The sequence below is a fragment of the Trachemys scripta genome, chromosome 17, assembly GCF_013100865.1.
Source record: "Trachemys scripta elegans isolate TJP31775 chromosome 17, CAS_Tse_1.0, whole genome shotgun sequence".
Taxonomy (NCBI): Eukaryota; Metazoa; Chordata; order Testudines; family Emydidae; genus Trachemys; species Trachemys scripta.
Window position 1 is genome coordinate 15,072,845 of NC_048314.1, and position 13,828 is coordinate 15,086,672.

Here is a 13,828-nt window from a genome sequence, read left to right on the forward strand (position 1 = left end):
GTCCTGTCCAGTTGCCAAAATGTGGCAAGGAACTTTTAGCCAGTTCCCCAGGCACTTTGGATGCCTTCATGTTCCAGCCAAGGTCACTTCGCCCTCTTTGCTAGCTGACTGCAGGCAGCTTTCTCATAGGCACAGACCCGTCATTCGCCACCTGGAGAGTCCATTCCCGGACATACAAGGAACGTGTGGACAAGCCCTCGCCCACTGTGCTGGAGAGGCAGGTGGGCCCCTGGGCTGATGGACAGGTTGGTCTGTGCATGCCTGGTTTCTGTCAATACAGCCGTTGAGTGGCCAGATATGTCCAGGTTTGCTTGGTGTGTGTTCATCTGAAAGGCGTGCGCTAGCCCGGTGAGTCAACTCTGCGTTCCTCTGCTTGTTCCTCTCCCGACGTGGCTGTTCCTCTCCTTTCACAGCACCCCCTGAGCTGAGAGGTGACGGCCCCAGGAGGAACATCTCCATCCTGGCCGGCCAGCCCCTGACTCTGGATTGTGATGTTTCTGGCATCCCAGCCCCTACAGTCACCTGGTACAAGGATGGGCAGTTGGTAAGTTGCAGCAGAAGAGGGCTAGTGGACACCTTCGGCATCAGAGGGTGCTGCTGTCCCTTGATTGGAGAATGGCAGCAGAAGTCAGGGACTCTGATCTGGAGCTGGGTAACCATGGGTAAGGTGCTTCCCACCTTGTTCTAATTCTAGCTATTTCCCCACAGCTCACGGAGAGTGGCAGCCTCCGTTTCCTCAGTGGAGCCCAGTCCATCAGGGTCCACAAGGTGCGGAAGGAGGATGCGGGGTCCTACACCTGCAAAGCTGTGAACAGGGTTGGTGAGGTGCAAAGACAGTTCCATGTCCTTGTTCTAGGTGAGTCACGGGTCTTAGCCTCCTTCTGTCTAAGGCAAAGTATTCCTGGTCATGCCAGCGAAATCTGCTTAGGGACTGATGGGAGAGACACTAATCCCAGTGTCCCAGCCCTTCCACCAGGGCTAACCAGCCAGCCTGCTGACAGTCCATCAGGGGAAGGGCTTAACTTCCTTGGCAGCCACTAATCCTCCACCACCCCAAAGCCAACAGGGGTGCAGGCCACCGGTTGAATCCACGGGGTTGAATTCAGAGCTTGGAGTAAGCAAGTGCAACTCCATTGACTTCCCGAGAGTTCCACCCTCTTACACCAGGTCTGAGTTTGGCCAGGTGCGTAATGTTCATAAGAACATAAGAATGGCCAGACTGGATCAGACCAAAGGTCCATCTAGCCCAGTGTCCTGTCTTCCGACAGTAGCCAATGCCAGGTGCTGCAGAGGGAATGAACAGAACAGGTAATCATCGAATGATCCATCCCCTGTCGCTCATTCCCAGCTTCTGACAAACAGAGACTAGGGACACCATCCCTGCCCATCCCGGCTAATAGCCATGGATGGACCTATCCTCCACAAATTTATCTAGTTCTTTTTTGAACCCTGTTATAGTCTTGGCCTTCACAACATCCTCTGGCAAGGAGTTCCACAGGTTGACTGTGCGTTGTGTGAAGAAGTACTTCCTTTTGTTTGCTTTAAACCTGCTGTCTATTGATTTCATACGGTGGCCCCAGTTCTTGTGTTATGAGAAGGAGTAAACGACACTTCCTGATTGACTTTCTCAGTGAGAGAGGGTGTTGAATGAATGAGGAGTTGAAGGGGAGAAGCTCTGCTGAGCCGCCCCCTTCTGAGAAGCCTGGGAGTGGCTGCACTGCAGTAAGGAAGTGCAGCAGTTTTCCACTGTCACCTGCCTTTATTTTGCTAACCCTGCCCCTGCCCCCGTAGGACGCCAGGGCATGGTTGTTCTCCTTCCTCTCTCTGGACTGCATGTGGAAGGTGAATGGGAGGAGGACAGTGAAACCGACATGCATCTTGAATGCACCTTATAAACTGTAATAAAGCTGCTAATCCCCTTACAGAGCAACAATCAAACCACCCCTCCCTGCCCCCAGGTCATCCCCTCACCGCCCAGATCCTTGGCCATTGTCATTTTGGCTCACCCAGGATCTCCTCCTTCCTTTCCTCCCCAGTCTCACCCGTGGTGTACGGCTTGGGGTCGCCCCACGAGGTGTCGGTGCTGGCGGGCTCTGAGGTGGAGCTGGCGTGTCGGACCACGGGCGTGCCGCCTCCCCAGGTGGAGTGGATGAAGGATGGACAGTAAGTGCACAGCGGCTGTTGCAAGTCACTGGCCGGAGCTCCCCGGTGCCCGGGGACGCGGCCAGCTCGAGTCGGCTGGAGGCTGCAGAAGGCTTGGGTTTAACGGGGTTGTGAGGCGGGTAGGGAGTAAGCCGGGGCAGGCCCTAGGGACCCCACACTACATGCAGGTAGAGAATGGGCTCCAGAAGCAGAGAAAGTGCTTTTGGAAACCCAGTGCCCTTTCCAGCCACTTCCTCAGAACGTCCATCGCTGAGACCCTCCTTGGCAGTCTCAGCACGGAGGCCAAGGACAGAGCTCTCACCTCTCCTCCCCGAGGAGGGTTCCTCCAGCTCACAGGCCCGTCACGATGGGATCCGTGCAAGCTGTGTGCCGTCCTGCAGGCCAGGCTGGCTCTCCCGCCAGGGAATAGCTCTGCCGTGGCGTCGCTACGGGACACTGCAGCACACAGTGATGGTGCAGCTTCAAGGTGCGAGGGCTCTGCCCTGGGAGCTGCCGTGCTCTGGAGTTGATCTCATCCCCAGAGCCTTGTGATCAGACACCTCCTCGGAACTTGTGAGGGGTATGTCAGGGTGGAGTCGGACGTGGGGGAGTTTTTGCAACGGCTGCCCCATTTCTGTGGGCAAACAGAGGGTCTGGGTCTCCAGGGCAGTCTATCCAGCGCCTTTCGCCGGCACTGCATTTACTAAACAAGGATAAAACCTCCCAGGATTCCCGTTGCCCTAAATGCAGCAGGCTCTGCCCTCTGGCTGTGGTCTTATGCCTTGTTCTGAGTCTTATGTATCCTTAGGCCTCTTGCCCCGATGGACTCCCAGATCCAGCTCTTGGAGCAGAGACAGGTGTTGAGGATCCAGGCCAGCCAGCTGAGGGACCAAGGGAAGTACCAGTGCCTGGCCTTCAACCAGGCTGGCCAGCAAGCCAAGACTTTCCAACTGCACGTTTACAGTAAGTTCCCAAAGTGGAATTTCCTCTTGGAAATTTCCTCTGTGACCTGCTCTTAGAACCGCAAACGGAAGTAGTGTGAGGGTGACAATAGGTACGTCTACACTGCAGCTTGGAGTGAGCCTCCCAGACCGGAGAGATGGGCTCGAGCCAGTGCGCTAAAAGTAGCAGTGTGGACATGGCGGCTTAGGTGGCAGCTGGGGCTCTCCAGCCCTCCCGACCCCCAGGGTCTGAGCTGAGGTGGTTTTGGTGCGCTAGCTCAGGAGTGGGCAAACTTTTTGGCCTGAGGGCCGCATCTGGGTATGGAGATTGTATGGTGGGCCATAAATGCCTGGGGATGTAGGGGGACTCTATGGGGTGTAGCATGGGGGGCTCTATAAGGGATGTTACCAAGGACTTATGGGGTGTAGCGCAGTGGGAGAGGAGCTCTACAGGGGTGGTACCGGGGACTCCCAGGGGCCCTACCGGCAGTGACACCAAGGCGGCTGTACCAGGGAGCTCGAGGACCGGATAAAAACGTCTAATGGGCCGGAAGTTTGCCCACCCCTGCACTAGCTCGAGTCCCGCTAGCCCAGTCTGTCTACCCGGGCTGGGAGGCTTGCCCCAAGCTGCAGTGTAGACGCACCCAGAGAGAGATTATCTCCCCCAATCTCTTCCTCCATGGCCCTTGAGGCCAAGTCTACTTAAAGGAATTGACGATCCAGTTATGTGTTGCCCCTTCGAGCTGTCTAATGGTGGTGGCAGTGGGCCATGCGCCTGTTGTCTGCAGATGCTCATTGCTCTCCATCTGTGTGCTGATCTGTACGTTTGGGGTGCGCGAGAAGCCTCTGTGGTGTTACCCAGTGGGTGACAGCTGCACCATGCCAATGCACTGCCCTTAACATAAGTCTCCTTTACTCCCCTGTTTCCTCACCACCAACCCTCAATCCCTGAGCCTCCATCCTTCCCTAACTGCTTCCGGGGCCAGAAAGGAGCCCTCTCCTGCTATGTGTGTTACGGGGGCTCACCTGCTCTAGCGTCAGGCATGACCACGGAGTACATAGGGGTTTGAGTACCCAGGCCACTGTTGGAGGCAGAATGCAGTGGCCCATTGGTCCAACCGAACTGTGTGTGAGCTTCCTTGCCACGCTGCCCTGCCCCCTTCCAGCTGGTAAGAGTCCTTCTTTCATCAGACCGGCGTTACCTCTCTAGGAGTTGCTTGGCATAGTCTACCCTGAAAGGACCAGGTGGGAACGTGCCACGGTTTCCGTGTAACAGCGCCTTCCCTGCCCTTGTGAACCGCTCTGCCCCAGGAGCTGCGGAACCTCCTCTGCCCAGCCCCTGCAGTGCAGCTGCCTGGTGGGGTATTAATTCCCCCCCGCCCCCGTTTCACTCTCCACATTCATTTGCATTTTCAGCTCCACCCACTATCCTGGGGTCCAGCGAAAGGCTGCATGTCGTGGGCCTGTTCAACCGCCCCGTCGGGCTGCAGTGTGAGGCTCGGGGCTCGCCGGCTCCCAGCATCACCTGGTTCAAAGACAAGCGGCCCATCGTCTCCAGCGCCCGGGCAGCCTACGCCGAGGGGGGGAGGAGCCTTCAGCTGAGCCGGGCCCAGCTGTCCGACGCAGGGCTCTACACCTGCCGGGCCACCAACGTTGCAGGGGTGGCAGAGAAGGCTGTGAGGCTGGAGGTGTATGGTAAGGCGTCCCGAGCCGTGTGGCCACCTGTCTGACGTGCTTGGAGAGGCGTGAGGGGGAGGGAGACGTGACGCTCATTCTCCCCAGCAGCGTGGGCTGTACGGCAAGTGCGCCCGGCTGGCCAGTAGGCAGCACTGGCTGGAGGGGCCAGGGCTCTGTCAGTCGGAGGCCGATGGTTCCTGGGGCTCGCTGCCATGGCCAAGGGGAGCGGCAGGTGCCTCTCCCGTCATGCTCACCGGCTCCACCTACAGCTCACCCCTAGTCCTGCAGTGATACGTGTGCTGCTGTCTTCCTGGGCCTCTCCCCTCATCGATCTCAGACCCCCTCGGGCAGGGCTTGAGCTGAGCTGTCTGGTGCATGGTCTCAGGCCCATCCGGTGCCTCTGCTTTGCCAGCGCAGAGTCCCACCCTTCCTGGATCATCCCCCCCGGCTCAGACATTACCAGCATGTCCCTATTCCACGTACCCGGTGCTAATGTCTTCCCTGCCCCTGCAGTGCCACCCGATATTGAAGGTGACAGCCAAGGAGGCCGGACGGTGGAAGCAGTGGTGGGCCAGCTGTTGGCCTTGGAGTGCTCAACCAGCGGCCAGCCCCCGCCTGCCTTCTCCTGGCTCAAAGACGGCCTCCCACTGGCTGAAAGCAATGGGACGCAGATCCTAGGAGGCGGCACGATGCTGAGGATCGAGAGTGTCTCGGAAGGCTCAGGGGGGACCTACACCTGCTTAGCCAGCAGCCCGGCAGGGGAGAGAGCAATCCAGTATTTGGTGGTTGTTCAGGGTAAGCCGCTGGGCACTGGGAGGGATGTCAGTGATGCTGCATTGGCTACAGGGCTAGGGGAGCTGCACTGCGTTCTTAGGGGACGGTGACCTGCTATACCGTGATAGGGCCAACGTGCACTGCCTGGTATCCACCCTGGGCAGGGCAGGGGGAAGGGCTGCACAGAAGAGCTTTTAATGGGTTTACCATTTTGGGTTTGAATTTTGTCATGTGTTTCACTGCGGCTGGTCCCAGATCCCAGGGGATGCTGACTGTGCCCTCCAGGCCCCCCGGCTCCTCCCAGATCCCCGGAGATGCTGACTGTGCCCTCCAGGCCCCCAAGCTGCTCCTGGATCCCTGGGGATACATGTTCCCCTATGTCAGGGTCCCAGTCTGGGCTGAGGGTGAGCAGGACTCCTGTTACTCTCTGCTGACTTTTCTTTTGTGCTTTCTTATTCCAATCAGCGCCTCCTCAGCTGATGATTGGCGAGGGGCAAGGTCATGTGATAGCAATTGTGAATGACTCCCTGAGGCTTCCCTGCCATGCCAGAGGCTTCCCTGCCCCCAGGGTCCAGTGAGTACAGAGATGGAGGGCGCAAGGAAACCCCTTCCTGGGGCCTGGCACGGGTCTTCCTGCGGCTTCTTCACTCTTTGAGCTCTGGGCTGTAGAGCAGACTGCGTGGCCCCAGGGCTCTCAAAGGAATGCAGGATGCGCGGCATTCGCTCTCCGTATTTGGGAGTGTCCCTTTGTGGTTAATAGCATTGGGGAGCTGGTGGGAATGCCCCACAGGGGAGGGAGGAGCAAAAGCTCTGAGCCGTTACCCCTGGAATTTTCCTTCTATTCAGTGGCTCCCCTCCCCATCCACTGCCCCACTCCTCTCTAGTTTGGGGTATAAACTTGCTCCTGCTTGCACCACGACCCCATGGCAGTTCTACCGTCGCGCCATCCACCTGGGTGGCAGGAATTGTGCTGAATACACCAGTCATCTGCCAGCTGGGGAAACTGAATAACGAGGGGAGTTGTGCTGATTCACCCTCCTCTCCCCCAGTAATTCCCTCTTTCCTGGGCACAGCAGCCGGCATTTTGCCCTGCAAGGCTCTACGCTGAAATATTCTAGGGGATGTGAGGCTGCTTCACCTGTAGCAAACTCCACCGGCTGCTCCATGATCCCACCCCCCGATGCCACTTCAGCTCCCTGTTCCTCTGTTGATTGCCTTGCCTGGTGGGCGTCAGGCCCCCTTCTAGGTGGCGGGTGGGGGAGCCGTTGTTCTTCACCTGGTAAGAACTCACCCGTCATTCGGTCTGCCCCAGGTGGCTGAAGAACGGCCAGCCAATCGGAGAGCTGGACGGGGTGGTGATGCCGGAGGACGGAAGGATGCTTTGGATTCCCCGTGTGAGGCCCCATGACGGAGGGCTCTATGCCTGCGAAGCCGGCAGCGAGGCGGGCGGAGCCAGAGCAGAGGTGCGGGTGTCAGTGCAAGGTGAGCAGGACGGTCTTTAATAGCGACTGTCCCGACTCGCCTGTCGGAGAAGCACGTCCCAGGCTTGGTGCTGGGAAAGAGACGGGAGCATCTTGCTGGGAAGTGAGGTCTCAGTCAGCCTCCTTGGAGTGCTGCATCTCCAGGATCACCAGTTCAGCAATGACCTTGGCTCCTGCCCTAGCTCCTGAAGGAGGTGGCACTGGTCGGCTCTAGACAAATTGTGCCCGTGGGCAGGTCACTGAGTGCACCAGTATCTCCTGCTGGAGGACTGGGGTGGCGTTATCACCTGCCCCCCAGGAGGCCACGGATCAGCACTGCTTCAGTCACCGCCCCCAGGAGGTGGAGGGTGGCAGGGACAATCACCAGGATAAAGGCAGGGGGATCTGGTGGGTCCCATCGGGTCTGTCCTCACATATGAAGGAGACTGCAGGCAAAGGTTCAAATGGCTGAAGGAGGGCTATGACAGACCCACTAACACAGGGGTGGGCAAACTATGGCCCGTGGGCCGCATCCGGCTCGTTGGACCTTTAAATCTGGCCCTCGAGCTCCCGCCGGGGAGCAGGGTTGGGAGCTTTCCCCGCTCCGGTGCTCCGAGCGGGGTCGGGGACTTGCCTTGCTCTGCTCCACGTGTGCAGCAGTTTCACGCGGCTCCCGGAAGCAGGAGCAGCAAGGGGGCGCATGCTGCCTCCGCCCCAAGTGCCAGCTCTGCAGCTCCCATTGGCCGGGAACAGCAGCCAATGGGAGCTGTGGGGGTGGTGCCTGCAGACAGGGCAGCGCACAGCGCAGTGTGGCCCCGCCTCCGGAGGGGGGATGGACCACAGTTTCCAGGAGCCGCTTCAGGTAAGCGCTGCCAGATCTTGCACCCCTGAGCGCCCCCCCCCCCCCCATGCCCCAACCCCCTGCCCCAGCCCTGATTGCCCTCCAAACCCTTTGATCTCAGCCCAGAGCACCCTCCTGCACCCCAAACCCCTCAACCCCAGCCCCACCCCGGAGTCTGCACCCCCAGCCAGAGCCTCACCACCACCCCCCATGCGCCCCAATCCCCTGCCCCAACAGAGAGCCCCTTCCTGCCCTCCAAACCCTTCCATCCCAGCCCGGAGCACCCTCCTGCACCTCAAACCCCTCATCCCCAGCCCCACCCCCACCCCAGAGTCTGCACCCCCAGCCAGAGCCCTCATCCTCCCCTGTGCACTCCAATCCCCTGACCCAGCTGGCCCTCCATACAATTTCCATGCCGAGATGTGGCCCTCAGGCCAAAAAGTTTGCCCACCCTTGCACTAACACCACATCTCTGCACACACACCTCCTCCTGGGTGTGATTGGTATGTGCCCACGCAGTGCCACATCCCCCTCTCCCCCTTCTCTTGCCAGAGCGCCCGTCGGTCCATGTTGTGGGCGGAGAGGAGCTCAGCGTTGCCTTTCGTCACTCGGTGGCTGTTCAGTGCCTGGCCACCGGCATCCCCGTGCCCAGCCTCAGCTGGTGGAAGGATGGAATTGTTCTGCAGGGAACAGGCAGCCTTCTGCGGGTAGGGTGGGTGCAGCTGCGGCCCAGGCCGGGCGGGGGTGGGAAGGCGGATGTGAGAGAGAGTCCAAAATAGGCATGTTGTGGTGTGTGTGTGTGAGCGGAAAGGCTGCTGCTGTGATGGTGCGCTGGGCGAAGCTGGTGCGCTGCTGTTCACTCTTGTTGGGGTGTGGGTGTGCTCATTACACTAGTGCGACATTTTAACAAGCCCTGAGGGTATTTCCTGGGTTAAGTGAACAGGAGCTGTTTCTAATGGGGGCTGTACCAATTGCTTTGCATACTCTGTAGTGTCCTGTCACCTTTGGGGATCTGGCACCAAACTGGGCTTAGGACAGCTGTGCTCTCAGCCTAGTGCGTGTTGGGCAGATGCCAGGTCTGTCTCCGAGAGGTGGACTAGCAGGGGGGTGAAGTCAGGCTGGAGGTGCAATAGCAGAGCTGTGGGGGAGCTCAGGGCTGGCACAGCAGGGAGTGCTGGGTTCGATTGGAGGTGCCCTGGCCATGCTGGCAGGGCTGGGGGGGAAGGAAAGATGGCTGAACAGCTGTGGCGCGGAATTGCTGCCCTGGGCTGTTCTGTTTGCAGGGTGTGACCGCGCTCGCAGACAGTGTGTTTGTGTGGCATGAATCCCTCCTGTCCTCCCCGTAGATCGAGAAGGTGGACGTGGTGGACGAAGGCGTTTACTCGTGTGTGGCCACGAACCCTGCAGGGAAAGGGAGGCGAGACGTGAGGCTGAAGGTGCTGGGTGAGGAGCCAAAGACAGGACGGGCTGCGCCCAGCGTTCCAGCCACTGGCTCCGTCCTGGTGGTGGCAGGCTGCCTAAAGAGCCACCCCCGGGCCTGAGGACAAACCAAACCAAACCGGATCAGTCTCTTCCCCTTCCCCTTACCCATCCTCTCTCTTTCTTCAATGAAATCGACTCAGCCATCGCAATGTTTGCTGTTTATATACCCCCTTCCCTCCTGCAACCTCTGTGTGTTACCAATAATCATTAACCCTGCTAGGGCCCTGGTGAGGGGGATGGGGTTACCTCCCATTTCATAAAAGTCACAGTGATCTGTCCAATCAGTGGCAGAGCTGGGTGTAGAACCCAGGAGTCCTGGGACTACCAGCCCCTGGCTCTAACCACTAGATGGCATTCCCTCCTAGAGCTGGTTATGGAACCCAAGAGGCCTGACTCCCAGCCCCTTGGTCTGTCCAGGCACAGCGGTGTGCCTAAAATCTCACCCTCCCAACCTCCCACCTCCCCGTGCTGTGTCTGGCGACGCCCGCGTGGGGCTGCGCAGAGCCCCCGTCCTGACGTGATGTTTCTTTGCAGTGCCTCCGAACATTGAACCTGGAGAGGTGAACCAGACCGTCCCTGAGAACTTCCCAGCATCCTTTGAGTGCCTGGCCTCTGGAATGCCCGCTCCGAGTAAGGCAACTCCGCTTAGGGTGACCAGATGTCCCGATTTTATAGGGACAGTCCCGATTTTTGGGTCTTTTTCTTATATAAGCTCCTATTACCCCCCACCTCCTGTCCTGATCTTTCACATTTGCTGTCTGGTCACCCTAACTCCGCTCCTTCTGGCTCGTCTTCTTTCCAGCGTTCGTTCATTTGCCTGGCCTGCTTCCCCCCCCCCCCCCCCCCCCCCCCCCTCTGCTTGGCTCTAGACTGGTCGCATGGGACTCCTCCTTCCTGTTGTGGTTCTACTTCAGAGCCCACCGCAGTCACCACCCGCTAAAGGGGCTCCATTTTATTGTTTGTAGTAGGGTACTGCCCATACCCCAGCGCACCTGGGGTCCCTGCTGTGAAAATGGGCAAGACAGACAAAGGATTGTTATGGGGAACTGAGGCACAGAGAGACCAAGGCTGGATTTTCCAAGGAGTCAAAGGGAGTTACAGTGAATTACAGTGGATTTGAGTGTTTCGCTCTCTCGGGCGCACCTTTGACTATCGCAGCCTAGGTGATTTCCCCGAGGCCACACAGAGGGGTCTGTGCCAGAGCTGGGGACTGCCACGTCCCAGCGCAGTGCCTGACTTATGCGACCACCCTCCCTTCGGGGCTTGCCTGCCTCAAGGCTGATGGCGCTGCAGCCAGACTGCCAAGCCCCCAGGAATCAAATGCAAACCCCTCGCTTCAGACAGATGTGAGAAAAGACCAGGAGTCAGAGAATCCTGCAGATGGGCAGCCCAGATTGGCTTGCACAGCCCTGGTTATCACAGACGCCTTCCTACTAGAGAGGCAGCAGCTCTTCCAGCACGTGCCCACGTGCAACTTTTTGTTGCTGTTGTATTAGTAAAACAAATATAAAGAATATAATGGGGCATATAAAGCCAACGTAACAGAGGTGGCAAAGGGTTTAAACCCCAGACAAGGCAGGTCCATGGGGTGGTGAAGGTGGCAGGGCCACTAACTCAGCCCATGTCCTCCTGCTTCCCTTCTCAGACGTGTCCTGGTACAAGGGGCCCCGGCTTCTCTCGGCCAGTCCAGACCTTGTCCTGTCGGGCGATGGGAGGCGCCTGCAGATCGAGCGGGCTCAGGTCTCGGACGCGGGGAGCTATCGCTGCGTGGCATCCAGTGTGGCGGGCAGCAGCGAACTCCATTACAGCCTGCAGGTGACTGGTGAGTGAGCCGGTGGGCAGGGAAGGCACCAGCGGCCTGTGTGGCTCTGGTCTTGGGGTCTCCCTGGTCCATGCCCACCGTCCCTCCCTGGCACTCAGTGGCACATTCCTTTACCCATGTAACAAAATCTCAGTGAACAGAACTGGGGTCAGAGCAGAAGCAGGAGGGTTTGTCTAGAGTGCTGGGCAATTTAGAGCTCGGCGGTTCTAGGCCATGTGATTAACCCCCCTCACCCCCCGTGTCCATCCCAGCAATGACCATGTGACGTCCCAGAATGCCTTGCACTACCCAGTGACTTCAGGTAACCCCACGTAACACTCCAGTAACATCTAATGCATACTAATGTAAGGCACGGCAGTCTCGCCACATGACCCTGGAGCAGGGCCTGTCACCTCACCGGGTCCCACAGAACCCCCAGCTCATTCAAAGCCTTTGAGCTCCTGCTGGAGACTTTGGCCTGAGATCCTCCGTGGCTCTCGCTCCGCTAGGAGGCTTTCACTCTGGAGGAAGCACAATCCAGCCTCTCCTGACTTGCCCTTGCTCCAGCCCGGATGCTGAACACCTCCCTCTTCAGGGCCGGAGCCTCCCCTTTCTCCCCCTCCTGCAGTGTTGTCTCCCCCAGCCCAGTACCAGTCATGGTATTTTGTTCCCCCCACTGGGAAGTCCCGGTGGAAAGGGTCATACCAACAAACCACGTTGTTCTGGGTGGTTCTGCCCACCCCACCTTTCCTTTGCCCTTGCTCATGTCGTGGTGTTTCTGTGATGCCCAGCGTGTGCCTTTGGCCTCCCCAGTGCCTCCCCAAATCACCCCCGGCCCCAGCCTTGTCACTGCGTTGCTGAGCGAGCGGGTGGAGCTGACGTGTGAGGCTGCAGGGATCCCTGCCCCCACGCTGGTGTGGCTGAAAGACGGCAATCCTGTTTCCAGCATGGTGCCCGGGGGACCACAGGTCAGTGTGGACGGCTAGCTTAGAACCACCATCCTGGCACCAGAGCTGTTGGAATTTCCTGCTCTAGCAGGGCTGGGCAAAGGGCCTTGGGGCTGCCTCCCCTGCAGCTCCCATCCCTCCCCGGTGCTGAAACTTGGGAGCTGATGGTGGGGGAAGTGGAGTTCTCTCGCCAGGGCCTGGGTGCCAGCTGGTGAGGACAGGCCTAGTGCAAGCTCCCGGCTTGCGCAGCTCTGCGGTTCCCCATCCCGGTGTGTGGGGAGGCAGGGGGCTGAGCAGCAGGTTGGAAGCCCCCCCCCCCTGCTCACTGATCCCTTTTTGTTTTGTTTCTGGGGACGGTGCAGATCCTGTCTGGGGGACGCGTCCTCTCCCTGGCCAGCGCACACCTCTCGGACGCGGGGACATACTCCTGTGTGGCCATCAGTGCCGTGGGAGAGGATCGGTGGGATGCTGTGCTGCGGGTGCAAGGTAAGTACAGGCCTCTCCGATCCCCCCCAGGCTGAGGAATCTGCCTCAGACCCCCCCCCCCCCCCCCCCCCCCCCACACACACACCTCACCTCCTAGTGACTCCCGTGTTTGCTAGAGCAGCTGCTGCTCTGCAGCTTACGCGGATGAGGGGAGCCAACCTGGCTGTTTGCTAAAGCCCTGTAAATATAAGTTCCCGTCAAACCCCATATCTGGTGACTGCAGGGCCACCCGCCTCTCAGGGGCTGTCACAGGCTGGTCCTCAGCCCTGCACAGGGGCTTTTCCCAGGGCTTAATCTGTGCCAGGGCTGAGCCCCGGCGCCTCTGGGCTTGGCAGTTCCTAGCCCCGGCGCCTCTGGGCCGGGCAGTTCCTAGCCCCGGCGCCTCTGGGCTTGGCCGTTCCTAACCCCGGCGCCTCTGGGCTTGGCAGTTCCTAGCCCCGGCGCCTCTGGGCTTGGCCGTTCCTAACCCCGGCGCCTCTGGGCTTGGCCGTTCCTAGCCCCGGCGCCTCTGGGCTTGGCCGTTCCTAGCCCCGGCGCCTCTGGGCTTGGCCGTTCCTAACCCCGGCGCCTCTGGGCTTGGCAGTTCCTAGCCCCGGCGCCTCTGGGCCGGGCCGTTCCTAACCCCGGCACCTCTGGGCCGGGCCGTTCCTAACCCCGGCACCTCTGGGCCGGGCAGTTCCTAGCCCCGGCGCCTCTGGGCTTGGCAGTTCCTAGCCCTGGCGCCTCTGGGCCGGGCCGTTCCTAGCCTGGCACCTCTGGACTTGGCAGTTCCTAGCCCCGGCGCCTCTGGACTTGGCAGTTCCTAGCCCCGGTGCCTCTGGGCCGGGCCGTTCCTAGCCCTGGTGCCTCTGGGCTTGCCGCATCAGTTATGAAAGTTAAAAAAATGGCTTGAGCCCAGGCAGTTCTTTCATTACTAATTAAGCACTGGCCTTTCCGCGTTACAGACCAGGGTATGGGAAGGAGGCGGGAGTGGAGGTTTGGAATCTACCGGTGTGTTCGGTCAGTAGCCCTGCTCCTGCGTGTTGGCCTCAGGAAGCAGCCATTTCCCTTTGATCTTACCCCAGGGTTGTTTCCTTTCAGTGCCCCCAAATGTCCTTGGTGAGGAACTAAATATCTCAGTCATATTCAATCGGTCTGTGACCCTGGAATGCCAGCACCACACGGCCCCCTCTCCCGTACTCCGCTGGCTGAAGGACGGGCGCCCTCTCCCGCAGGACCCCCGAGCCCGACTCTCTGCGGACGGGGCCGTTCTCCAGGTGACTGTTCTGGCTGATGCT

The 13,828-nt window shown here is 59.5% G+C and overlaps 1 protein-coding gene across 1 annotated transcript in view; it reads left to right on the top strand.

The window, feature by feature from the left end:
* The window catches only part of HMCN2 (hemicentin 2), a 113,938-nt gene that overhangs the window by 50,812 nt on the left and 49,298 nt on the right, over positions 1-13,828 (top strand). The window contains exons 27-41 of the mRNA XM_034793850.1: positions 414-544; positions 709-856; positions 2,037-2,163; positions 2,951-3,105; positions 4,500-4,778; positions 5,274-5,555; positions 6,000-6,108; positions 6,847-7,016; positions 8,388-8,542; positions 9,182-9,278; positions 9,852-9,947; positions 10,963-11,139; positions 11,932-12,086; positions 12,428-12,551; positions 13,632-13,807. Coding sequence (XP_034649741.1) covers positions 414-544; positions 709-856; positions 2,037-2,163; positions 2,951-3,105; positions 4,500-4,778; positions 5,274-5,555; positions 6,000-6,108; positions 6,847-7,016; positions 8,388-8,542; positions 9,182-9,278; positions 9,852-9,947; positions 10,963-11,139; positions 11,932-12,086; positions 12,428-12,551; positions 13,632-13,807 — 2,381 coding nt within the window. The remainder of the gene's footprint in view (positions 1-413; positions 545-708; positions 857-2,036; positions 2,164-2,950; positions 3,106-4,499; positions 4,779-5,273; positions 5,556-5,999; positions 6,109-6,846; positions 7,017-8,387; positions 8,543-9,181; positions 9,279-9,851; positions 9,948-10,962; positions 11,140-11,931; positions 12,087-12,427; positions 12,552-13,631; positions 13,808-13,828) is intronic.